Source organism: Anolis carolinensis, chromosome 1, assembly GCF_035594765.1.
Source record: "Anolis carolinensis isolate JA03-04 chromosome 1, rAnoCar3.1.pri, whole genome shotgun sequence".
NCBI classification, from domain to species: Eukaryota; Metazoa; Chordata; class Lepidosauria; order Squamata; family Dactyloidae; genus Anolis; species Anolis carolinensis.
The window spans coordinates 45,656,072-45,683,145 of NC_085841.1; the positions used below are offsets into that span (position 1 = coordinate 45,656,072).

Consider the following 27,074-nt stretch of genomic DNA (forward strand, 5'->3'; position numbering starts at 1 on the left):
GAATTTGCCATATAGATGCCACCTTATTCTCATTGCCTGGACTTCTTTCTTTTTTTCACACTTTTATTGTTCCTTTAAAAGGTTCCTTAAATTCTGCTTCTTCTCTCCTACTCCATTCACTAAATATTCTTTTTCTTTGGTATTATTTATTATCTTCTCCATATTTGCCCTTTTTTAGTATATTGTATTTCCAACAATCTTTGGATTTGAAACACATCATGGAGACTTCTAAACTTAGAATCCCCCAGCCTCCCTTTTCCTCTTTTGCATTTAACCATTTGTCCCTTATTCTGGGCCTTTTCCCCCCAGCTGCCCATTTTCTTATTCTCCTGTCCCATATCTTTAGTGTCTTCCTATCTACTGTGTTTGGTAATGTTTGGAATAAATATATCAATTTTGGTATTATAAACAATTTTAGTGCCCTTATTCTGTCCACTCTTGTTAATGTTTTCCCTTCCCAATTCTTAAATTGTTTCTCTATTACTTTCCATTTTTGTTTATAATTCCCCTTGACTCTTTGGGTTTTTTATATATCCATACTCCTAAGTATTTTAATTTCTTTTATCCTAATCTTAAACCTGATATTTTCCTAATTTCCAATTTTTCCCTTGGTGGGGTATTAAGACATAGTATCTCTGACTTTTTAATGTTAACAAATAGTCCTGATATTTTCTTAAATTCTTCCAATTTTTTAATAATATCTTTTACCATAATTAACGGTTGGCTTGTAATAATCATTGCATCATCGGCATAGAGATTAAGCTTTATTTCTTCCTTTTGTCCTCCTTTCTTTTCTATTTTGTACCCTGTCCAATTGGTGCTATTCCTAATACTTTCAGCTAGCATTTCTATCACTATTACAAATAGAGTGGGGGATAATGGACAACCTTGTTTTGTGCCATTTAAAATTGGTATCTCTCCTGTCCTTCCGTTATTCACCCATATTTTTGCTTTACAGTTGCTATACAATTGTTGCAATGTTTTGCAAAAATTTCCCCCCATATTTAACTGTTGACATAATCTTAACAGATAATTGTGATTGACTTTGTCAAAAGCTTTATAAATGTCCAATTTGAGAATTCCCATTTTTTCCTTATTCAAATTTGCGTGATTCATTACAATTACAGTAGAGTCCCACTTATCCAAGCCTCCATTATCCAAGTTTCTAGATTATCCAAGCCATTTTTGTAGTCAATGTTTTCAATATATTGTAATATTTTGGTGCTAAATTCGTAAATACAGTAATTACAACATAACATTACTGCGTATTGAACTGTTTTTTCTGTCAAATTTGTTGTAAAACATGATGTTTTGGTGCTTAATTTGTAAAATCATAACCTAATTTGATGTTTAATAGGCTTTTCCTTAATCCCTCATTATCCAAGATATTCGCTTATCCAAGCTTCTGCTGGCATGTTTAGCTTGGATAAGTGAGACTCTACTATACTACATTTTTATTGATTCCCCAGTTTTTCTTCCCTTCACAAATCCATATTGGTCCTCTTTGATTATTTTTGGCATTATTGTTTCCAATCTTTTAGCTAAAATTTTTGTAAATATTTTGTAATGTTGATTGCATAGACCAGGGGTCCCCAAACTAAGGCCCGGGGACCGGATGTGGCCCTCCGAGGTCATTTACCTGGCCCCCACCCTCAGTTTTATAATATAATATATATTGTGTGTGTGTGTGTGTGTGTGTATGTGTGTGTGTGTGTGTGTGTGTGTGTGTGTGTGTGTATATATATATATATATATATATATATATATATATATTATTGATAATAATAATATTATAATGTAATACAATACAACACTAATAATAATACCATATAATAATATTAATTATATATTCTATATTACATATAATATTACTAATAATATTACAGTATAGTGGTATAGTTCAATAAAGTAATATATAATGCTAATATTGTGCTATGCTAATATATTGTATGTACATATAATTTGTAAGCCACTCTGAGTCCGCTTTGGGGTGAGAAGGGTGTGATACAAATGTAGTAAATAAATGCAGTAAATAAATAAATTATAAATAAATACATTTTAGACTCAGGCTCGCCCAAAGTCTGAAATGACTTGAAGGCACACAACAACAACCCTAATTAACTTGACTATCTCATTGGCCAAAAGCAGGAGCACACTTCCCATTGAAATCCTGATAAATGTATGTTGGTTAAAATTATTTTTATTTTAAAATATTGTATTGTTCTTTCGTTGTTGTTGTTGTTGTTTTTGCACTACAAATAAGACATGTGCAGTGTGCATCGGAATTTGTTTGTATTTTTTTTTTCAAATGATAATCCGGCCCCTCAACAGTCTGAAGGATTGTGGACCGGCCATCGGCTTAAAAAGTTTGGGGACCCCTGGCATAGACTAATGGGTCTGTACGACCCTGGTTGTATTAAATCTCTTCCCTTTTTTGGTATAGTTATAATTTCTGATACTTTCCATGTTAGGGGAACTTTTTGCTTAGTGTATATGCTCTGTTAAATGTGCTGCCAACTCTTCCATATATGCTTTTTAATATTCTGCTGGAAATCCATCTGGCCCTGGTGACTTGGCTCCCTTTAACCCTTTAATTGCCCTTATTGTCTCCTCTTGTGTTATTGGTTGGTTTAATAACTCCGTCTTCCTCCGCAATTTTTTCTCTGATATTTAAGTTCCCTTGCACTACCCTCTCTTCCTTATATAGATCTTTATAATATTTTGCCATTATCACCCTAATCTTATTTGCTCCTCTTGTTCTTTCTCATTTTCATCTTTCAATCTCTTTACCCATGTTTTTTTTCTTTTTACTTTTTCAAATAACAGGCCATCCTCTTCATTGATTTTATATTCCAACTTTGGGAATTGCTTTTAACATATAGATACATATTCATTATATTCCTTTCCTCAAATACTTCTAATTGTTTTTGTTTCTCCTTTAGTTCTCTCCTGATCTTTCTATCCTTAGTCCTTTTATGTTTGTCCTGCAGGGTTTCTATTTCTTTTATTCTGTTATCGTGTTCATTCCTCCATCTCCTTCTGAGATTTACCTCTAAACTTATACAGTAACCCCTTATCATTGCCTTGCTTGCATCCCAAATTATATCTTTAGTTACTTGTTCATTAGCATTGGTCTTGAAATACATGGGCCCCTGGTGGTGGCGCAGTGTGTTAAAGTGCTGAGCTGCTGAACTTGCAGACCGAAAGGTCACAGGTTCAAATCCCAGGAGCGGAATGAGCGCCCGCTGCTAGCCTCAGCTCCTGCCAACCTAGCAGTTTGAAAACATGCAAATGTGAGTAGATCAATAGGTACTGATCTGGCAGGAAGGTAACGGCGCTCCATGCAGTCATGCCGGCCACATGACCTGGAAGTGTCTACAGACAACGCCGGCTCTTCAGCTTAGAAATGGAGATGAGCACCAAACCTCAGAGTCGGTCACGACTGGCTTAACGTCAGGGGAAAACCTTTACCTTTAACCTTGAAATACTTATTTAGTTCTTTCCTAATTGTTTCATATTCTTACTCTCTACTGTCTAAAACTGTATTATATCTCCAGGTTCTTTCTTTTCTTTCTATTTCTAATTTTACTTTTACTCTTAATGGTGCATGATCCGATAAATGTAATGGAAGTGTTTTTGCCTCTAGAATCACTGATTGGTTTGTATTTTCCCCCAGAATATAATCTATTTTGCTATATGTGTCATATCTTCCCGAATAATATGTCCATCTATTATTCTCTGGTTCCCCTTCTAATAGATCATTCATGTTGTATTCCCTTATATTTAACTTTCTAATTTTTTTTGCCTTGGTGTTACCAATTCGAGATTATAATCTCCTGCACAATACACTTCTTGTGCAAATTTATCCATTTCCCCAAATACCTGTTTTAAATACTTTTTTATTTTTGTTTGGGGCATATATACACACTAAAGTGATTCTATTTTTTTTTCAGTTTTCCCTTTAATTATTACCCATCTCCCATCTGAATCACTTTTTACGATTTCCACCTGGAAATCTATTGTATTTTTTATTAAAATCGCCACACCCCATGCTCTATTTGAACCTCTCAATTCATACACCTGTCCCCAAGTCCTATCGTTAAATAATGGAGTACTGTCCTGTTTCTTGTGACATTCTTGTAAAAACAGAATGTCAACCTTATAATCCTTTACCATTTTCATAATTTTTGCCCTTCTTTGTGGAGTTGATAAACCATTAACATTATGTAACATTATTACTACTTCACCCATAACAAGGTATTATTTGCATTTACCCTCCTGTAGTTTCTTTTCTCTGTCTGCTTGTCTTCCCGTCTTCCTCCATTCCCCCCAGAGTCCAGACCTCTCCCTCCTCCCATCAGAGGGAGACCTGAAAGAGTTTTCCCTTTGTTCTTTTCCATTCCCAGACTCCCTCCCACCGGTGACTGCCTTGCCATCCACCGCTCTCCCCTTCTGCATCTTCTTTTACTCCTTTAACCCCATTTGTCCAAATTTCATTACTCCACAGATGTTAGGCTGTTCATTCTTAAGTCTCTGTACAGGATCTCTTTTCAGTTTTTCTATTCTCCTCTTTAATTTTCTGTCTTTTAAGATCTCTTAATTGTTTTTCCATAGATTTAATTTGTTCTAAATCCATGTCCTTCAAATTCCTTGAAATTCTCTTTTCTTCCCTGTCCTTTGGATCTCCCATTGCGAATAGACTCTGAAGTAAGCCTGTCTCCGTTGGTCCGCCTCTCTCTGCAGCCTTCAGCTCCCTTGATGCTTCCTGTCCAGTCGGCTTGTCCTTGGTCTTATCTGATTTCTTCTCCCGTCCGTCTGTATCTTTTCCGTCTGTATCCAGTTTCAGCTGTTTGAGCATTTTCCTCCAACTTTCCAAATTGAAAGCTTTATGTAATTTATTGTCTCTATATACAATTAGGGTGGCTGGAAAAGCCCAGGTATAATGTTGTCCTTTCCTTTCAAGAATTCCTGTAATTTCCCTAATTTCTGCTCTCTTACACAATGTCTCTGATGATAAATCCAGGAGTGGCCATACTTTGCTGCCAGCCAAGGTCAGGTTCTTAATTTTCCTCAACTTCCGATACACAATGCCCCTTTCAGCCTCCCTTGTGAACCGTATCAAAATATCCTTGGGTTTCCTGCCTCCTCTGAAAGCCCAGTGCACTCTCTCAATTTTCTCCAATGCGGCTTGAGCCTGTATTTTAAGCCAGTCAGTTATAACTCCTTTCAGATTCTCCTTTATTTGAAGAATTTCTTCTGCTTCTCTCAAACGTAGATTGGTTCTTCGGGATTTGTCTTCAAGGTCAGCAACTTTTTTATTTACGTTTTTCAAAGCCATCAATTCATCTTTTTTTCTTCTGATCTCCACTGCTGCCTCCTTAAACTTTTCTTGACATTCTTCAACTTTCTTTTCTATCAGCCCGAGTTTGCAGTTAATTTGTGTAATTTGCTCTCTTGTCTGCTCATTTCCCTGTCTAAAAATCTCCATGTTTAATTTAAGATGTTCCAATGTAGTTATCTTATTAAATTTTTCTTCCTCCCCTTCCTTCTCCTTTCTCTCCGCCATACTTACAGTCATCTGGACTTCTGTTTTGTATTCTAAGATTTATGGCTTCAGTCACCTTCGATCATAACCTCCCAGTGTTATGGTTGAGCCTTATGGCTCCGCTACTGGGAGACGTGGTCGTAAGACTCCTCGGGAGTCAGATACTCTCGAGGAGCGAGAAAGGAAGCGGCTGCGGGATATCTTTGCAGAACCATCTGACGAGGATTCCTTTGAGGGTTTTACTGAGAGAATGGAGGAAGAGATGGTTAGCTCAGAGGAGGATGACATGGAATGGACTCGTGTGAGGGAGGATTTGGGTGCCACTGGCAATGATAGTATGGAAGGCGATTGGGGACCTTCAGAATTAGACCCGTGGACAAGCTGGAGGGATGGGACGGGATCCACAGCTGGGGATGCTGTGGGGCGTAGTCAAAGGTGTTTCAGTTCTGATGAGGAAAGTGATGAGGAAACGCCTGGAATTAGGGTAACAGCTGATAGTGATGAGGAGTTGTAAACTGGCATAAAATGGGGTTTGGACGCAATGGCTAATTGCGTTGGGCAAGGTAATCTGGACGAACGCTTGGGCTCTGTGTGGGAAATTCCTGAAGATGGGTGTGATTCGTTTGCTGACTACCTTGGACCTCCGTCGTCTTCTTGACGGACGCCATCTGTTTACTCTGGACTTACGGACTGACTGACTACGGCCTCGGACTCTCCTTCCTGTGATTATCGTTGGATCTGGTGAACTACAAACGTCTGTACCTGCCTTACGACCTTCGGACCGGATTGGAACTTCGCTGACCGCTTCTGCCCTTGAATGCTGTGTTTGTATCGGGAAATTGCTTGCTGTATGGAGGAGTAATCTCTTAGTTACTCAAACATAGCTTTTGGCAGCAGAGAAGCATCTGCTGCCAGTTTTTTGCATTCCTTTGAATCTTTTGTTCACCAGCTTTTGTTTGTTTAAGTCCCAGGCTGAAGTAAGCTATTTTGGTTTAACCCGGATTAAACTCCGGTTTAATCCGGTTTATCTTTTGAGCGTTTTTCTTGTGTCTTTTTACTTTTAAGGCCAGTGTTTGCCTAGCCCTTGTCTTTTACGGGCATTTTTGGTTCTGTAACTCCAATAAACTTTGTTATATCTTATCTTGTGGCGTTCTGTCCTTGACACCCAGCCTCTTTTCTCCTTTCATCTGGACCCCAATTAAGGAGAGATTTATGACCCTTTATGGGCATTTTTGAGGCTTTAATTGCCTTTATAGTTAGGAGAGCAATTAGCAATTACTCTCGTTGATGCATGCGCAGCTCCCCCTTTCCTAACCAATCTGAGCTCATTATACTGTTTCTATAAGCTTGGGCTACACAACCATACTCTTCCTTGCTCTTGTCCTTCCTTTCATTCTTTACCAATACTTTTTTCCCTTCCATTATTTGATATTCTTTTTGTTGTTCTTTGTTTAGTTTGTTGTACAGCCAGATTATCTTTTTAAAAATTTCCCATTATATTTATTTGAGAATATACTTTCTAATAAATCATATCAAAGAATGTAATGAGAACTTATTCCTTGTCCCTAGACCTCTGCATTTTGTTGTATTGTAATGTGCTTGGAAAGTTATCTTCATGACATGTGGTTAGCTTATTTTGAAAGACCTTTATTGCCTGCCTCTCAGATAATAACACTTTAAGAGTTTAACCTAATAGTCTTAGTTTTGAAAAAGATAGCTGTGTTAGTGTTTTATTGTATAAAAGGGGGGGATATAAAGAGGGTGAGAAAAAGAAAAACGAGGATGTAGCCCTACCTTTAGTTTATTTTAGCATGAGCTTTTATGGGTATCACACCATTTCTTCAGATACTGCAATAGAATGATATCAAAACTACTGGTGTTTAATAAACACTTGTATAATTGTGGAAGTAGGATAGAATTTAATAGTAAACAGAAAGATGTTTTAAATTGCAATCCTGGTCTTGTATCTTCAAAGAGATATGTAAGACGATGTTGTAGTAGAGCCTGTGAGTAACGTTACAAACAGTAGTATGGGTGCCAGAAGGGGGAAAAGGGTTACTCGGGAGCAGGAATCTGAAGATGAGCAGCAGAGAAAGAGGATCCGGGACATACCTACAGCACCTACAGATGAGGAGTCATTTGAGGGATTCTCTGGGGACGATGGGTCAATGAGTGAAGGAGAAGAAGGAGACACCATGGATTGGACTAAGATAAGAGAAGTGCAAGCTATTTATGAGGCGCCAACAATTAGTGATACCTTTTTGGGGTTCTCTGTGGGTGAAGACTGGCAATCAGGGGATCCAACTGAGTCTTGGGGATCTAAGTCTTGACAGGAGATGGAGGAATTGGAGGGAAAGACAAGGGAATTCACATGAAGAGCTGGGAGCACCTGTGGGGGATAGTGATGGGGCGGTGGTCAGTTCATCTTCTGATGATGGTTTGTAGATAAAAGTGGGTTCAGGGGTGAGGGGTCTTTGTAGAAGGCAAGGTGTTGATGTGCGTCCGTGTGCTGGGTGCTGTGTATTGGTAAAGATTCTTGTAGACTTGCTGCTGCCTGTTTCGTGTTCGGTGTTGGATTCAGATCTGCAGTTTGGACCTGAACCAGTTTGGCTAAAGACGCTGCTTCTGTGGACACTGGAGCAACGCTGTTTTGGATTTTTCCCGCTTTGACCCTGGACTTCGGCTGATGACTATTCTCTTCCTGCGACTCCTTTTGTTAACCATTTGTGTACTGTGCCTTTTTGTTTTGCCTCAGAGTGCTTTGTTTGACTTGTTGCTCTTTGCATCCAGTTAATCTGGATTATATTTCTGTTTATCTTTTGGACCAGGTCTGGTTTGGTTTTTTGAGTTTTGACCAGTGGAACTGCATTTTAGTTTCTCTGTGTCCCTTTTCTTTTGTTTTAATAAACTCTGTTTTGAAACTACTTTTAAGTCTGGCCCTTTAAGGCGTCTGTGATTCCAACAGACGATGCAACTCTTTTATAAACTGGACTGTTAGTGTTGGCATGTGAAAGCAGTACATTTACTTACCAAATATCAGTTTCCTTAGAGTCAAAACATGTTCTATGGAAATTTCTTTTGTTATGTGTTCAGTTATGAGGACTCAAGCATTAATATATATAGTGTGTCAAGCAATCATTACCCCTATTCAATACTTCTGCTAATGGACTAGAAAGTATGAATATTCCATTGTTTCTCTTCAAATGTTTTGAATGTTGTTATTTGAGTACTGCTACCGGTAAGTCAGAAACTGTATGTGTGAGGAAGCTGAAATATTTAGCTACTATGTGTTGTCGAAGGCTTTCATGGCCAGGATCACAGGATTGTTGTATTTTTCCGGGCTGTGTGGCCATGTTCTAGAAGTATTCTCGCCTAACGTTTCGCCCACATCTATGGCAGGCATCCTCAGAGGTTGTGAGGTATGGAGAAACTAAGCAAGGAAGATTTACATATATCCGTGGAAAGTCCAGGATGAGAGAAGAACTCTTTGTTAATTGGAGGCCAGTGTGACTGTTGTAGTTAATCACCTCAATTAGCATCGAATAGCTTCATCTCCTAGCTTCTTCCTGCCTGGGGGCATCCTTTGTTCAGAGTCGTTAGCTGCCCTTGGTTCCCATGTCTGGAACTCCTCTTTTTTCAGAGTGTTGCTTCTTATTTACTGTTCTGATTTTTGAGTTTTTTAATACTGCTAGCCATGACCCTAATCGTGGAAATAGAACAGTACAAAGAAAAAATCAGACAACTTCTGGATCCCACAATATACAAGAAACTAAAACAAGACCCAACTAACAAAATCACCAGAAAAACTAACACTCTGATCAAGAACTCCTCCATTAACTTCAACATACGCCAACAGCTATGCAAATCAGAAGCCCTCCCACCCAGGCTTTACAAAATCCCAAAAATCCACAAAGACTCCATCCCACTCAGAGCCATTGTGAGTGCCATTGGATCGCTGACTTACAACTTGGCAAAATTTCTGGCTACACAGCTACAAACCCATATTGGGCTCACTGCGCACTATATCAAGGACTCAACACACTTCATAGAAAATAGCAACCTCAAGCTAAGCACCAAGGACATCTTGATCAGCTTTGATGTGGTGTCCCTATTTACTAAGGTCTCAGTAGCTGACACCCTCACACTAATCAAACAAAACTTCCCAGAAGACATCACAGCCCTGTTTCACCATTGTCTCACCACTAGCTACTTTCAGTGGGACAATGGATTCCATTAAAAAAAAGATGGAGTGGCCATGGGGAGCCCTCTCCGCCCAGTAGTAGCAAATTTCTACATGGAACACTTTGAAAAACAAGCTCTAGAAACGGTGCTAAAAACGCCAACTGTATGGTTCATATGTTGATGACACCTTCACCATTTGGAGCCATGGGGAAGAGGAACTCAGCAAGTTCCTGGACCACTTCAACAGCATCCAACCAAACATCCAATTCACCATGGAAAAAGAAAAGGAAGGAAAACTGCCATTTCTAGATGTTCTGGTCATTCGCAAACCCAATCAACAATTGAGCCACACAGTTTACAGAAAATCTACACATACAGATAGATACCTTCATAAAAACTCCAACCATCACCCAAGTCAAAAAAGCACAATCAAAGCCCTGACAGACCGTGCACAAAGAATCTGTGAACCTCACCTCCTCCAAGATGAACTAAACCACCTAAACTGGGCTCTACAGGCCAATGGACACTCCACCACAGACATGAGAAGAGCTGTAAAGCCAAGAGCAAGCCATGAGAGTCAAGACAAAGATCCACTCAGAGGAAAGGTGTTCTTACCATACATCAAGGGAACCACTGACAGCATAGGCAAACGGATGAAGAAGCACAACCTACAAACCATCTACAGACCCACAAAGAAAATCCAACAAATGCTATGGTCAGCAAAGGACAAGAGGGATCCTCTCACCTCTGCAGGAGTCTACCGTATACCATGCAGCTGTGGACAAGTCTACATAGGGACCACCAAACACAGTGCCCAAACAAAAGTCAAAGAACATGAAAAGCACTGTAGACTCACTCAACCAGAGAAATCAGCCATAGCAGAGCACTTGATGAACCAACCTGGATGCAGTATATTATTTGAGAACACAGAAATGCTTGGCCACTCCAACAACTATCATGTCAGACTACATAGAGAAGCCATTGAAATTCACAAGCATGTGGACAACTTCAACAGAAAGGTGGAAACCATGAAAATGAACAAAATCTGGCTACCAGTATTAAAAAACTCAAAAATCAGAACAGTAAATAAGAAGCAACACTCTGAAAACAGAGGAGTTCCAGACATGGAAACCAGGGGCAGCTAACAACTCTGAACAAAGGATGCCCCCAGGCAGGAAGAAGCCAGGAGATGAAGCTATTCAATGCTAATTAAGGTGATTAACTACAACATTCACACTGGCCTCCAACTAACAGAGTTCTTCTCTCACCCTGGACTTTCCACAGATATATATAATGTTGTGAATGAGCCTTCTGGAGTCAATGATACTACTGATAGTAGCAGGAAGAGAAGAAGTTTCCTTGGGAGCAAGACTCATTTGAGGAGTTACAGAGAAAGAGGCTGAAAGAGATATTTGAGGAATCAACAGATGAGGATTCATTTGAGGGTTTTGAAGGGGATGAGGGGCTTGAAATGGATGTTGGGGATGTGGCATGGCCTGAAGAGGATGGCATGGAGTGGACACGCGCTCCAGAGGATGGTGATGGGGAGACTGGGCTCACTGGTGATGGGGACGCTGAGGAAACGTGGGGTCCTTCAGGATCGGACCCAAGGTGGTCTAATTGGAGGAGTGGGGATAGTTCCACAGCTGAGGGTAGGTCTGGGCGTCGGCAGGATGGTTTCAGCTCAGATGAGGAATGGGAACAACCTGTGGGAAGGGCGGTGCCCAGCTCAAGTTCTGAAGACGAATTGTAAATAAATTGTGGGCATTTGGCCATTGAGCCCTTGCGTGTGGCAAGGTGGTTGTTGGGTGCCATTGGATTTCGTGTTCGTGTTCCTGAAGACTGGCTTGAGACTATGCAACCGACGTAAGTTTATTCCGGGTTACTTCTACGGGGGTTCGAACTGTGTGGGTTTTCTTTAGACTGCATTGTGATTAATGTCTGCATTAGTTCACCTCTGTCATTTTGGCTACTTGTGTCAACCCATTGACGAGGACTTTGCTGTGACGACTTCTCATCTTGGACCTTGGACTGTACATTGTTTTGGCATTATTCTTCGCTCTCTATTCTGGCTTGGCTTCGTTCTCAATCCTGTAACTACTCTCCGTTACCGACCACTGGCTTCATTCCTGACCCTGAAGTAACGCTCCGCTCCCAATTCCAGCTTGATTCCTGGTTCTGCAGTTACACTCTGTCACGGGTCATTGGCTTGGCTTCTGACCCTGCAGTAACTCTTTGCTCTTTGTTACTTGTTTTGGGCACCGGGTTGTTTGCGCTGCTTCCGGTGGCAAAGTTCGGCCCGGTTTGGGATGCTGTTTGTTTTGGTTCCTTGGGACTTCGGCCCGTAGTTTGTTTTGCCTTCTCCATTTTGTCCTGCAAATTCGAGCTGAATCTAAGCAGTTTCATTTTAATCCGGATTATATCTTTGGATAATCCGGATTATTTTCCAGTTCGATTTTTTGGAGTTTTTTCAGTTTAAATGTCTGTTTCACACTGAAGTTTAAGTGTCGCAAGCTCCTATGTTTGTTTTAAGAGCTTTTTTGAGTTGTTTATACAGTAAACTGTATTTTCATCCATTGGCTGGCGTCTGACCTTGACATTAAATGTGGGGACAGAGTTGACATCTGGCTTTGTAGCTGACTTTTATTCCTATATTTCTGGCCATGTTATTTGTCCTGTTGTAGTTCAGTAACTGTTCTATCCTGGTTAGGTTGCAGTGTTAGAATCGATATTAACCTGTTAAGTAAATACACATTTTTTAGTTTTGGACAGTCATCTTTTCCCTTAAGAATTTGTAGTTTCTTAGATTTCATGTTCTGCAGACTACAGTGAACTAGCTTATATTGCATGCACTCTTCATGACAAAGAATGCTGAGGCAAGGAAGTATTACTGTTAGCTTGTCTGACTTTTATTTTTGTTTTATTCTCTGGCTCTAAAACTTTTACTCTTTTTTTGTTTTGTTTTGAGCAGATGGAAATGATAATATCAGAGAAACCCTTGTGGAGAATCTGAATGATGGTTCCATGCTAATCTTTCTTATATTTCTGACTTTTACTGCAAAGGAACTTGAGATAAATCTTTTGCAGTTTGGCTTGAAAAGTATCTAGCATTTTTGTTTTATTTTTTGTTTGACATCAAGTGGGAACATATTTTTAAAAAAGAAAAGAAAAGAATGCACATAGAAAATGGTTTTTTGCCATCTTTGTTGACTAATGTTTCTATTACTGTTGTGAATGAACCATCTGGGGTCAGTGATACTACTGATAGTAGCAGGAAGAGAAGAAAGACTCCTCGGGAGCAAGACTCATTTGAGGAGTTACAGAGAAAAAGGCTTAGAGAGATATTTGAGGAATCAACAGATGAGGATTCATTTGAGGGTTTTGAAGGAGAGGATGGGCTTGAAATGGACGTTGGAGATGTGGTACGAGCAGAAGGGGATGGCATGGACGGGACACGCGCTCCATAGGGTTGTGATGGGGAGACTGGGCTCACTGGTAATGGGGACACTGAGGAAACATGGGGTCCTTCAGGATCAGACCCAAGGTGGTCTAATTGGAGGAGTGGGGATAGTTCCACAGCTGATGGTAGGTCTGGGCGTCGGCAGGTCGGCTCCAGCTTGGATGAGGAATGGGAGCAACCTGTGGGAAGGGTGGTGCCCGGCTCGAGTTCTGAAGACGAATTGTAAATAAATTGTGGGCATTTGGCCATTGGGCCCTTGCGTGTGGCAAAGTGGTTGTTGGGTGCCATTGGATTTCGTGTTCGTTTTCCTGAAGACTGGCTTGAGACTGTGCAACCAACGTAAGTTTATTCCAGGTTACTTCTACTACGGGGGTTCGAACTGTGTGGGTTTCCTTTAGACTGCATTGTGATTACTGTCTGCATTAGTTCGCCTCCGTCATTTTGGCTACTTGTGTCAACCCATTGACGAGGACTTTGCTGTGACGACTTCTCATCTTGGACCTTGGACTGTACATTGTTTTGGCATTATTCTTCGCTCTCTATTCTGGCTTGGCTTCGTTCTCAATCCTGTAACTACTCTCCGTTACTGACCGTTGGCTTCGTTCCTGACCCTGAAGTAATGCTCCGCTCTCGATTCCAGTTTGACTCCTTGTTCTGCAGTTACTCTCCGTTACCGACCGCTGGCTTAGTTCCTGACCCTGAAGTAACGCTCCGCTCCCAATTCCAGTTTGACTCCTGGTTCTGCAGTTACACTCTGTTACTGGTCACTGGCTTGGCTTCTGACCCTGCAGTAACTCTTTGCCCTTTGTTGCTTTGTTTTTGGCACCGCTTTGTTTGCGCTTCTTCTGGTGGCAAAGTTTGGCCCGGTTTGGGACATTGTTTTGAACCGTAAAACTCTATTTTGTAACCCAGTTGGGATTCTGTTTATTTTGGACCCTTGGGAATTTGGCCCGTAGTTTGTTTTGCCTCCTCCAAGTTATCCTGCAATTTTGAGCTGAATCTAAGCAGTTTTGCTTTAATCCGGATTATATCTTTGGATAATCCGGATTATACTCCGGTTTGGTTTTTTGGAGTTTTTTCAGTTTAAATATCTTTTTCATACTGAAGTTTAAGTGTTGCAAGCTCCTGTGTTTGTTTTATGAGCTTTTTTTAGTTGTTTATACAATAAACTGTATTTCTATCCATTGGCTAGTGTCTGACCTTGACAATTACCCTGACCCCTAAGTCTGGAAAAATGATAGTCATTCTACAAACTTTAGAATGGATTCTTTAAGAAATGTTGATGCTAAGTCAGCAAGCTTGCAACAGACCTTACATTCTTCATGCATGGGAATGAGATAGGATTTATTCAATTTTGGTGGAAATCTGATAATTTCAGATTGGCTGTTGATTTGGTTGGTTTAAATGGTAGGAGATCTGAAAACCCTTTGATGAAATGTATTGGTATTTTCTTTGAAGGCTAAGTGTAGAGTCAATTATATTTTTGAAAGAGATTCAATGCTGTTACTCATTTCGAAGATCCTTGACAGTAATTAATGACACCCGCCCTTTGCTCTTAAAACAAGTAACTGATTGGGGGTTCTTTCTTTCTTCCCATAGTTGATCTGTGTTTATGATTTCTGTTTGGAGCAAGTTGATCTATGTTTGGAACCCTTGGTCTGTATTATTAGGCAGGACAATAATAATCATGGCTATGCTGATGATTTTTTTGAATTTAGAATTATTAAATGGGCTTGCCTTTTACAGTTTGCAGTAGTTAGCTGAGGAAAATATCTCAGGGTATTCAAACATTTGTGATCGAATATTGTATTGGGGCCCAGCGAAAGCTAATCAGCTCTAAAATGTTCAGACAAAGGCTATGTGCAGGTCAAGATTCACTTTTGAAAGCACATAAATGAGTTTTGGATAAGCAATCTACATTGTTATCATCAATCTTCTGGATTACATTGTTATATGATTTCCAAATTTTCCAGCTAGCTCAAGGCCATGACAAAAAGGTACAGGTGCATGGTGCACAGAGTAGTACCCTCAAAGCAAACAGGAAAAAAAGATAACAAACACAGATGAGATTCATGCGTACACAAAGAGCAGAAAACAATGAATTATTGATAGTTACAGGGGGAGGGTCAAATTAGACTTTTGAATCTCTGTAGCAGTTGATGGCAATTTTATCTAGTTCTCTTTTTCTGATCTTTTTTGGAGACAAAGTCAAGAAGGCCACTTTATCTGTTGCATAATCATTTGAGTCTCTTAGCAAAAACTGAACTGTTTCTATAAGAGAGTTGCCATTGCCTATTATCAGCAGAGGTTTCAAATTTCTTTCTCTCGGGTCACTATTATAAAGGGCAGGTTTGATTTTAGGCATAAACTTTTAATGCCATAGGATGATCTCTAAACAGGCCCAGATACGCAAAGCCTCTGCTCTGAATACTCTGCCTACTAAGGATATGTGATCTATTAAAAATGTTGCTACAATGGTAGAACAGATTTACCACTGTTAGCCCACCAAATGTTTCACTTATCCATGGATTTTTGGGGAATTTTCAAAGTTTTTATTTTAAAAAATTAAATTAAAACTACAAGAGCTATCTCCTTGAATTTTCCATACAGTGACAGGAGAAACGGGGGATCATTCTCTCCCCACCCCCCCAACTTTCAGAAATATTCACACATCTCATTTACTGATTTTAGGGATTTTTTAAAGGTTTTGACAAAAAAAATTAAAGCCAAAACAGCTATCTCATTGAATGTCTCTCATATTAACCAGTAGAAACCAATATTAACCAATTCTACATTTTCATAGAATCCTAGAGTTGGAGGGGACTCCCAAGAGCCATCTAGTACAAACCCCTTCTTCCAGGCAGAAGGGCATCATCAAAACTCTACTGACAAATGGCCATCTAGTTTCTAAACTAATTAATATGCTTCCCCTATAGTATGAGGGCCATCCATTTAGGGATTTCTTCCCAGCCCAGCACAGAAATTTACTTACTAGAAATATCTGTCAGTCCTCCTCTTTGCAGATTCAACCATTCATTGGAACTCTCCCTGGCTGCTGTTAGAGAGAGACAAATCTTTTTTTCCTCTACCCTGATTGGTACGGAGATTGGTTGTATATGAATTGGAAGAGTTTAATTACTTACTGGTTATATTTATTCTCCCTGGAGATATGTGAAGTTAAAAATATAACTTCCAACAAGATGGGGAGTAAAACAGGGATTCTTACTGTCTCCACTCTTTCTAACATTTATAGGAATGATTTAGTGCCTTGTTTGGCTAAAATTGACTCTCCTTCACCAGTAAACAGAAACAGAAAGATCTTCATCCTGATGTATGCAGATGATCTGGTGCTCATCTCCCTCTCTTGGTTGGATCTTTAAAATCTTCTGAAGGCTTTCATTACCTACTGCCAAGAGGAAGATCTGCCAATAAATTACTCCAAGACACTGCACCAAGTGTAAATGGTCTTTAGACCAACATGCCATAGAACAACCCCATCTATTCAAATATCTGGGAATAGTTTTTCGTGAATCTCTTTCCTGGAAATGCCACAGGGAAGCAGTGAAGTTGAAAGCCAAGAAAACAATAGGAGCTCTGATGAAATTTGTCCATACACAGGGTGGTCAGTTAATTGAACCTGCTCTAAAAATCTTCAGTAGCAAAGTGTTTGCACAGATGCTATATGGTACAGAAATCTGGAGCCTAGATAATAACATTTGTAACACCTTGGAAATACTACAGACAAGTTCCTCAGAAAACATTGTTCTCTCCTAACTGGAAATCCTGCATCATTTCTGCGTTCCAAATCAGGATGGCCATCAGTCAAGACAAAAAGTAGACCGTGCCCAATTAAGATACTTTAAACGAATTGCCACTCTGTCAAGCAGCCGTCTTCTAGCAGTGTGTTACTTAGAATAAAGTAACCATCAATATTGGAAAATAAGTTTTAAAAATCTCCTACATAGCTACACCTTCTCAGAGTTGAATTCTGTCTTGGACATGGATAAAAAGCAGTTAAGAGATTGGCTATTTTGGACTGATTCAAGAAGGGATCTGCAGTCACTTAGAAACATAAAATTATTCCCATGGTTCCCCTGGATGAAATCCGAACATTTTGGAGCCAAATATCTGACAAAATTTAAGCCATCCTCCTTAAGAATTGTCTTAGCTGAACTGCAATTCCAAGTAATCCCCTCCTCAGTGTTAGATGGGCATTACCATAACGTTCCATTGGAAATCAGAGTTTACATCTATAGCCAGTGTCATTGAACATTTTGGGCTTGTTTTGGGGCTTTTAAAATATTGAGATATTTAGCTCTTTTTGAAGTATTTAAGATATTGACAGTTACTGATGGAGCAGTTTCATGAAATGTTGTTTGATGGAATGTCTCTTGAGTATTTAATTGAAAAAGTTTCAAAATTGTTCCTAGTTATGATTTGTGTTTATTGCTGACACATGCAAACAAACCTGTTTCTGACAGAAAGTGAATGTATCTTTTATGACATTTGGAAAAATTTATAGGTAGGATTTTCCCCAGAAATTGAAGTTTTAGCTCTGTTTGCTGGATTTTAGGAAGAAAAGAGAAAAAGCCTGCTAATTAAATAAGTCAGGAGGATTTTCCAGGCTGAGGGTACAGAAAAGAAAGCACAAAATCATGTGTGGGAGAAAATCATTTGAAAATTGTATAAATCTTTATTGCCTATTAACTAAGACAGGTCACCAGCAGGGGAATAATCTCTTTCTACCAGCTCATCAAGTTTCACACATTTTGTGGCATTTCCTTGCATTATGCTGACTCTGCTGTATGTTTCTTCCAGTCTCTCCATCACTATCCTCAGTATGTCGAAGTCTTATACAAACTGACTTGCACTCAGTCTGTCTAGACACTTACTTCCTATACTCCTTATTTGTCTCACTGTGATTTGATGTCCATCTCTCATCTCCTAATAGTTCTTCTTTTGTATGCATTTTCCAAAATACAACGCTTTCCTGTGGTATTTTTTTGTATTCTAAGCCTCTACATCAAAATATTGGTCATCTCTCCTATTAATTGTTTTTTTTTAATGTGACATTTAGGCAACTGTGAAGTTTGTAGCTGTGTTATGCTAAACACTAGTGCTTCTAAAATTACTTTTGCATCTCTGGCTACTCTTATATAAGAGAATGTAACTGATGGGGTAACTTGAAAAGTATGAATAGTCCATCTTTTAAGTCTTTTAATTTTTATTCTATCAATTATATTTATGCCTTAATTTTTCTCCAGTGAGATCAAGGTGGTGTTCATGATTCCCTCCTTCCCTACTTTGTCCTTAACAATAACCCTGTGACATAGATCTGTTGAAGACAAAGTGACTGCTGTATGATCACTCAGTGGGGTTTCATGGTTCATTGCAGAGTTGAACCAAAGCCCCAGTTCAAGGCTCTAATAATTATAACATACTGGCATACATTTAAAAAGTAAATAAAATCTATGTAGGTTTATCCAGAAGCGAGTCTCACTAAGGCTGGATCTGGACTCCCTATATACTGGGATCTGATCCCAGATTATCTGCTTTGAACTGGATTATAAGAGTCTACACTGTCAGATAATCTGGGATAGCAGATCAGATCTTGGGATAAAGGGCAATGTTGTTCCAGCATTAGAGGAAAGAGAGGAAGGTTAAGAGATAATTTTCTCAATGTACAATATGTTTGAGTAATGGAAAAACTTTTACAGGTTCTGAACAAATGAACAGAAACCACTGAACCTTGACATTTTAATTGGCTCCAACTCTTCCCTTGCTCTAATATATGCTTTGGAGTGGTGACAGTTTAGCTGTCATGCAGTAGCCACTAAATAACCTTTAAATCAAAGCTGGATGGGGAGAATCTTAAAATAGCCTTCTGAGAAAATATTTAAGGGCTCTTAAGATTGAGGGTCTGCTTTTTACATTGACAGTGTTATGTGAGAATTAGGCATTAAGATCAAATTGTTGATATGTTTCATCATGTATGCTAATGTAGAGATGGAATATTCCTTATCTAATGCTTGGAACCAAAACTTCTTTAGATTTTTTTCAGATTTTGAAATATTTGTGTAAACATAAGATATTGGAGATGGAGCCCATGTCAGAATTAATTTATGATATATTTTATATGCCTTTATACATACTGTATAGCCTGAAGGTATTATTATTCACAATATTTTAAAGAATGTTTACATTGGACCATCAGAAAACAAAGATATAATTATCCCAGCCACCCATGTGGACAGCTTTGTATTTTTGAATATTTCAGTTTTTGGATTTCTAAATACGGTATACTCACCTGTTGGAAGAAATGGAGGAAAATCTATCCATTTGAGGATTCAGATTGAGACTGTTTATAATGGGAAGGGAAAGCTCAGTGGTTCCAAATGAAAAATTCATAGTTTTATTTTTGACCCAACATAAGATGGAAACATTACGTTTCATTTTTCATTTGGCATCAACCCATTATCTCTGCCCTTGCCCTCTAGCCCATTTGGCCTTCATTGTTGTTTATTCATTCAGTCACTTCCGACTCTTCGTGACATCATGAACCAGCTGATGCCAAAGGTCCCTGTACTGAAGTATGAATATTTACAGATGATATGTTTAACTGTGTGGTTATGTTTTAAAAGGGTAAGTATTATAGTTATTGCATGAAAGGAGTAGCCACCTCAGCATTCTGAGGCAGGTTGCCATGGAGAAGTAGGCGGAACCACCTGTCACTTGGAAAAGAGAGCAGAATTTGAAGAGAGTTCTGTCTGTGATCAGGGGAATCACAGAGAAGTTAAAATCCCACTCTGTGATCTGAGAGTCACGGGGAATAGACTGGTTCCAGGTTAGGGAAACCATGGAAGCTCAGATCTCCAGTTGTGTCATATTAAGCAAGTCAAGTGACTTGTTTGGGTTTATTCGTAGAGTCTGAGTGGTAAGGGGAAGCAATCCCAGTTAGATCCAAAGTGATCAGTTGATAGCATCGGTTGTAATAGAAGAAAAAGGTTTAAACTGCTCAAGGAAAGGAGAAAGTGGATTCATCATATGTTATTATTGCAACTGTTGAAGATAGTGTTGAAGGGGCAAAGATGTAAAAGATGTAAAAAATACTCCTCTTAATCCAAAGTCAAAAGCAGGAGGCCCCTTTTCTGTGGGAAAAACACCACGAAAGTTGGATCTTCAAACTGCAAAAGAACTATTTATTGCGTGGCCATAGCAATGTGACAAATATATGCATACATGCAATCAAAGGATTTGTCCGAATTTCCAAAATGGTTGCAAGGGTTTTTATCACCTCCACAGAAATTAGCAAGCATATCCTTATTGGCTTACAAAGATTATTTTCCCCATTTGTCTAATGTTGTCTACGTCACAAGCATCTTAACCATCATGCAATCCCATTGGTTTTCTATGCTGTAACAACATGTGATTCTTTAGACAATGGTGCTTTCATGTTACTGACCCTGACTTGTTGCAAGTATATGCTTGAAATCGTATGGGATAAAAAAGATTCCCACCTGCCTAAAAGAGCCTTAGACTTTCATAGTCCTTTACACTCACTGTTGGTGGTCACCACCCTCCAGCTCCCTTCAAGGTCTACACCATTTGGCCTACACAATTGTAAATATTGTAATGAGATTTTTCTCTTGGATTCTATTTTAAATGTGTGGAGTGCTACTGCATGCATTTTCCCACTCAGTCATTCCACACTGCTTTTCCCATTTTCCTGTTCATATTATTAGTATTACATGTTCTCATATTTCCCAAGTAAAATGAAACCCAACATTTTCAAGTATGATTGCAGTGAAGAGTTTGTACTTAATATTTACTTATTTCCTTGGAGTGCATTTTGAATCTAGTTATTTATGTATGCAGTTTTGTATGTAGTTAATCTCTCTATCCCCATTGCGGATATTTGTGAAACTCAAATAAAAAATATCAAAACAAACTGAAAAATTAAAGTAGCATGGTAAACATTTAAAATACAGGATTTTTCAAAATAATGGACTGTATTTAAAATCACTTTATCCCTGCAACTGTAAACCGCCCATGAGTAAAATTCATATCAACTGAAAGGGCAGGCTACAGAGTTTCAAAGGATTGCCACTAGGTGCCTCTCCGAATGCACAGTCCCTAGTCTTAGTAATTCACAACATGGCAACTGTGTAATATAAGACCTTGTGATGCAGTGTGTTTTTAAATGATGTTTTAGCGTAGATCTGCCAATGTCAAAGAGCATATTGCATACTGACAATTTGAGAAACAGGCTGTTAGCATGTAATAATGGCAATTGTGAAATCTATGGTTTTGAAATGATGGATACAATTTCAAAGCGTTATATTTCATGATGGCAACATATTACAATTACACAAAAAGTTACAAATGGTTTAATGAAGTTATCAAATTTTATTAACCATTTTGACCCAGGAACAAATCTAAAAACAACACTTCAAATTGTAAATACCTCATTAAGTCTTATGTTGCAGGGGTCATCATCTTACAAATGGTTGTGGCTAGAGGCTGTTTGTACAATGGGAAAAGTATCTAGCGGCAATCATTTGAAACTCTGTGTTCCATGCTTTCAAGTGGTAAGTTTCATTCATGGGCAGGTTGTGGTTGCAAAGATTTCAAATTGGGTCCATCATTTTGATACATCTTGTACTGTCATTGTCAAGAGTCAGACGCCAATTTGAGAGCAAAACAGAGTTTATTCAAGATATAGCCCAAAAAATAGGCACAAACACAAAAGATGGCTTTAAACACTTAACTTTCAGTGTTTAAAGGCAGTCCAAACAAAAATGTATCAAAAAGTATACTTTAGCAACCAAACCGGATTTATCCAAGCAAATAGTTCAGATAAAACAAAAGGTGCTTCAATTCAGCTCTAAACAAACTAAATTGGCTTGGAAAGGCAGCCAAAACAAAACGAAGACTTGGAAACTTCCCAAAAAACTCCCAAGAGTCACAAGCACAAGGCTCTAAACAGAAACTAAAACCGGGCTTGCAAACAGAGTCAGAGCCAGTGCAAAAGGGAAGGGATGGTTCCAAACCCTTTCTGTTGCAAGCAAGCAGGCTTTGGAGATTTAAAGGGGCAGTGCACAAAAGACGTCATCAAACCGGTCCAGAGTCAAAATAGCAGGAACAGCAGGAAACTGCTTCAGGAGTGCAGGTAATGCCAGAAGCTCAAGGGACAAGGTGAAGAGACGTTGTCAGATTGAGCCAGGGTCAGGGCAGGAGACAGCAGCAGGGTCCAGAAGCAAGCCAGAAGTCAAGAGCCGTGGGTAGACTAATCAGAGGGTGAAGGCAGAAACAGGGTCGAATTCCAGTCCAGGGTCAGAGGCTGTAGTCATCAATCCAAGGTCCACGAATTGGCACAAAGAGCCAAGACAACGAAGGCAACCGCAGCTAAAAATAGTAATAACAGTGCAGTCCAGGAAAACCCACACAGTTCCAGCCCTCCATTGCAGAGCAACCCAGGTAAACTTACATCTGAAGCAAAGTCCCAGTCCAGTCTTCTTAACACGTACAGGAATCCCAATGGCGCCCAGCAACACCTTGTCACACGCAAAGTGAAGTGACCAAACACTCCCAATTTATCCCAATTCTTCCTGGGTGTCCAAACAAACACCCAAAGAGCAGGTGTCCCAAATCCTTAATCAGAATCAGAACTCCACACAGCTAAGGCTCGTGGATCGGGCGTGCCTAATTCATCAGAATTCCAATCATTCCTCCCACACCCAACACCATGCACACCTGAGGATCCATCCTCCCTCCTCCAAGCAGACCAAGTGGGATCTGCTTCTGAAGATACCCAAGGTGCAGCAGTATCCATGGGCCCCAATTCCCCAGGCATCTCCGGTGCCCGTGCCCAGTCAGTGCCCACTTTCTCAGCCACCACCTGTTCACCAGCATCCATTTCTTCCACAAACCCATCTGAATCTTCCTCAGAAGACTCCCCATTGAGTTCCCTAATTCTCTTCCTGTACAAATCCTCCAAGGAGCCCTCCTCGCGAGGGTTTTTCCTTCCTCTCCTGATCCCACCACCATCATCCACAGTCCCCGAAGGCGCAGTCACAACAGTCATATTACCATCAGTTTTGAGTCAGCAGCAATTATTTTCAAATTTCAAGTTTTTCACAAAATCCATTGAACTTATGTGCTAATGAAGCTCCCACACACCTGTACTAGAATGGGTGTTTAGCAATAGTATGTATGTGTTGTGACTCAGCCACAGTATAGCCAGAGTCAGGATGAAGAAGGGGATTCTGGGTTTCAGATACAGGAGCCAGTTGAGCCAGGAGTTGATGGCATGGAAATGCAGGCTGAATCAGAGGCTGGAGAACTGCAGTTTGAGCAGAATGAACTGTTGACCCCAGAAACCATAGATAACAGCCAGGCTGACATTCCCATGAGAATGAGTGAGAGAGCTCTCAAGTCCCGGTTAATGAGCGAGAGAGCTCGGTCCCAGTTCAGGTGCAAGATAACGATAACGAAGACCTTTATTTATCTAGGGCGGACTGTCTGTTTTGGAGAGGTTCTCAGGTCCGAAGGAGTGAGAGGCTGGTGGGAAAGAAAGAGGCCAGTTCTGGGAAAAGAAATGCCTTTCTTGGGTGCTTTTAAAAGTGTCTGTTTGCAGATAGCTCATTGTCAAAGCAAATCCTCACTTCATCTGTGTGGATGTTCTTGTTTCATGCTTAGGAAGAGTTTTCCTGGATCTTTGTACTTTTGGGCCTTGTTTTTGGGATCTACTGACTACTGCCTTGCCTTATGGATTATTAGCTTTGCTATGGTTTATGGACTAATGGATTTTCATGACTTATGAACTATTTGGAATCTTATTGACTCTTTTATTGCAACTTTGAAAACCCTTTCAACTGCCTGCTTTGATTTATATATTTGTTTTGCTCAATAAAACTTTAAAAGACTTTCTTCTGTGTCTGACTGGGTGTCTATAGCAAGGTGAACTATTCTGAGGTGCGACAGTATGATAGCAGTGCTCACATGTGGAACACTGCCTTAAAATGCAACTAGTTATGTTTCCAATATTCCCTTGTGGCTGCATATTAAAGAGAAAGAGCAGTAGTGGAAACTGACTTGTTTATTTGCCAGGCGTCTTAGATTTTATTAGCATAAGATTGCAGCTCAAAGCAGAACTGTTGCATTTTCTGCAGACTGTCCAAGGCTGAATCTACGTTGTCCTACATCCCAGGATCTGATCCCAGATTATCTGCTTTTTTCCAGATTATTTAACAGTGTAGACTCATGTAATCCAGTTCAAATCATATAACCTGGAATCAGATCTTGGGATATAGGACAGTGTTAATCTACAGACCAGTTCAGTTTGCTCTGTGTGTGTGTGTGGGGGGGGGGGGGGAGGGCACTGTTTCTCTTTTGCATCCCAACTGATCAGAGACAAGGGAGAAGCCAGTTGGGAAGGGAGGGAGGGGGGCTTTCTCCTCTTCTCCAGCTGGAGAAGAAGCAAAAATATGTGTTAAGTAGATAATGTACTGTTAGATAGAATTGTATTGATTGTAACCCCATTGTGTAATACTGTTGGAAAATACTGTTCTAATGGACATGTAGTCACAAGCCTATTAAGGGTTAAGTAGGTGGTAACATGTAACTGGAGGGACAGGCAAAAGAAGCTGATTCATGATTATGTGACAGGCATGACAAGGGTTACATCATTCACTTTTATCCCTGGTTAATTATGAGAAGCAATCAGTATAAAAGAGGGCAGCACGCATGTGTTCTTTCTCTTGCCATGATTCTCTTGCTGCTCACAGTACATCTGTTGCTGATATCTGTCATGAGTATATCTCTGCATATGCCATTGACTGATGGGGCATCAGGGGGTCGTGCTGTGTGTATATAGCTGTACATAAAGCAGTGTGACAAGATTAAAATTCTTTACTATGAGTTTAGATAAAAACTGAGACAAAGAGTTTTCTTAAACAGTGAGCAGTACAAGATTAGGCTGTGCAGTAAAATCTCTGCTGACAACTGATAAAGGACTCTGCTATGTTTGGGTCGATTTTCAAAGCTTTCCTCTGAGACAATCAGTCCAGTGTGCAGCTTTTTTAGGGAGGGTGTGATGAAGGAGAAAATTGTAAATCACACCTATCTCTCTGTTTCTCAACAAGCCAGGCTGGAAAAGGGGGAACAGGGCTTTCTAATTCTTCTCCAGCTGGAGAAGAATTTATTTCTTTATTTCCAACATTTCTATCCTGCCCTTCTCACCCGAAGGGACTCAGGGCAGCTTACAACAATGGCAGTAAGTCGATGCCTACACAAGATTAAAATTACACAGTACATAAAATCAATTAAAACTATTAAATACAATATAAAAATTTAAAAACAATTTTAAAACAAAGAATTCAGAGCCTGAACGAAGTTATTTGGAAAGCCATCGCTTCTGCACCTGGCAGCTCTACCTTTTGCGCCAATTCTGCTAGGCCAGTAAGAAGGTTTACTTGAAAGTTAGATGGTGCAGTAGAGGAAGGAATTAAAACATGTATTGGGAACATATTGGCCAAAGTCTGGATTCCTATCAACACAATTCTTTGCAAAATATTTTAAGCTTGAAGCTTGATTGTTTCTTTGAAATGAAAATAGCTGATCTGTAATCTTAACAATGTGGGACAATTGAATTTAATTATTAATTGGATTACTGTATTGCACATAGTATGTAAATCAAAATAGTAAGTTACAGAGAAGAAACAAGAAAAATGTGTGCCCTTCTTCCATGAAAATACCAATGGTTTTAAAAATATTTGCACTGTTTTGACACTCTGATTTTAATTAAGAAGATACTAATTGCTATTTTTTAAAATAAAGATGCAAAGAATTTGGACTTGTGGATGTTCAAGTGACAAGAAGCAAAATTAAATCTGTCATTTCAACTATACCACCCAATTAATAAATGGTCTTTTACTTTCTGCAGCATGTAGAATCGAGTTCCTTGTTATAAGACTGGTTGCTTTATTGATTCTAAAAAAGACAGAAAAGGACTAGAATGGTTCAGATGATATATTTATTGGGTCAGCTCTGTTAATAAGTTAGCAGGCTTTCAGTTCCATAAAACTTTTTCCCAGTTAGTCTGAAGCTTTTCACTTATGTAAAAAACTAGTTGATTTGGTAATTATTGAATATATTGAGAAAGTAGTAAAGTAAATTCTATATCTTGTCATTTCATCTAATGGCTTTATTCTTATTTGTTCTCTGAAAGGAGGGAGAGGAGAAATGTCACTTGGATGCCAAGAAGCCTTTGAAATATTTAGAAGAGATCATGCCGATAGCATAACCATTGACGACAATAAACAGCTTCTTAAAGTAAGGTAAGATATATAATGAGCAAAAAAGTCTCTGGGAACACACTCTGTGGGTAGGAACCCATGTTTTTGGCTTGGATGCAGAAACTGATTAAATCTAATTTATAGATTTAAATGGCCTGAATGTGTAGACTATGACCCCTTCCACACAGCTGAATAAAATCCCACCCACATTATCTCTTTTGACTGGAATATATGGCAGTGTGGACTCAGATAACCAAGTTCAAAGCAGATATTGTGGGGTATTCTGCCTTGATAGTCTGGGTTATGTGACTGTGTGGAAGGGCCCTTAGTTACAAGGCAAGACATAGGTACAATTAGATATATGGTAAGAACCATTATTTTAGTACAGCAACTCAGAACATTGTAGCTCCACCATGGAAAGTCTTCCACACACGTGTTAGCAAAATGGAAAATCGGCATAGCGAGAGTTGGCCAGGCTGTGATGCAGCTGGTTGAGTAGCCAGCTGCAATAAATCACTCTGACCAAGAGGTGGTGAGTTCGAGGTCAGCCCGTGTCGGGGTGAGCACCCAACAATTAAAATAAAAATGCCCC

General features: G+C 39.5%; 1 protein-coding gene across 4 annotated transcripts in view; it reads left to right on the plus strand.

Annotated features, from left to right (window-relative positions):
- The window catches only part of kif6 (kinesin family member 6), a 210,390-nt gene that overhangs the window by 106,608 nt on the left and 76,708 nt on the right, over positions 1-27,074 (plus strand). For all 4 annotated transcript variants that reach the window (XM_008125901.3, XM_062973564.1, XM_062973572.1 and 1 more), the window contains one exon: positions 26,416-26,524. In XM_008125901.3, the coding sequence (XP_008124108.2) occupies positions 26,416-26,524 (109 nt within the window). The remainder of the gene's footprint in view (positions 1-26,415; positions 26,525-27,074) is intronic.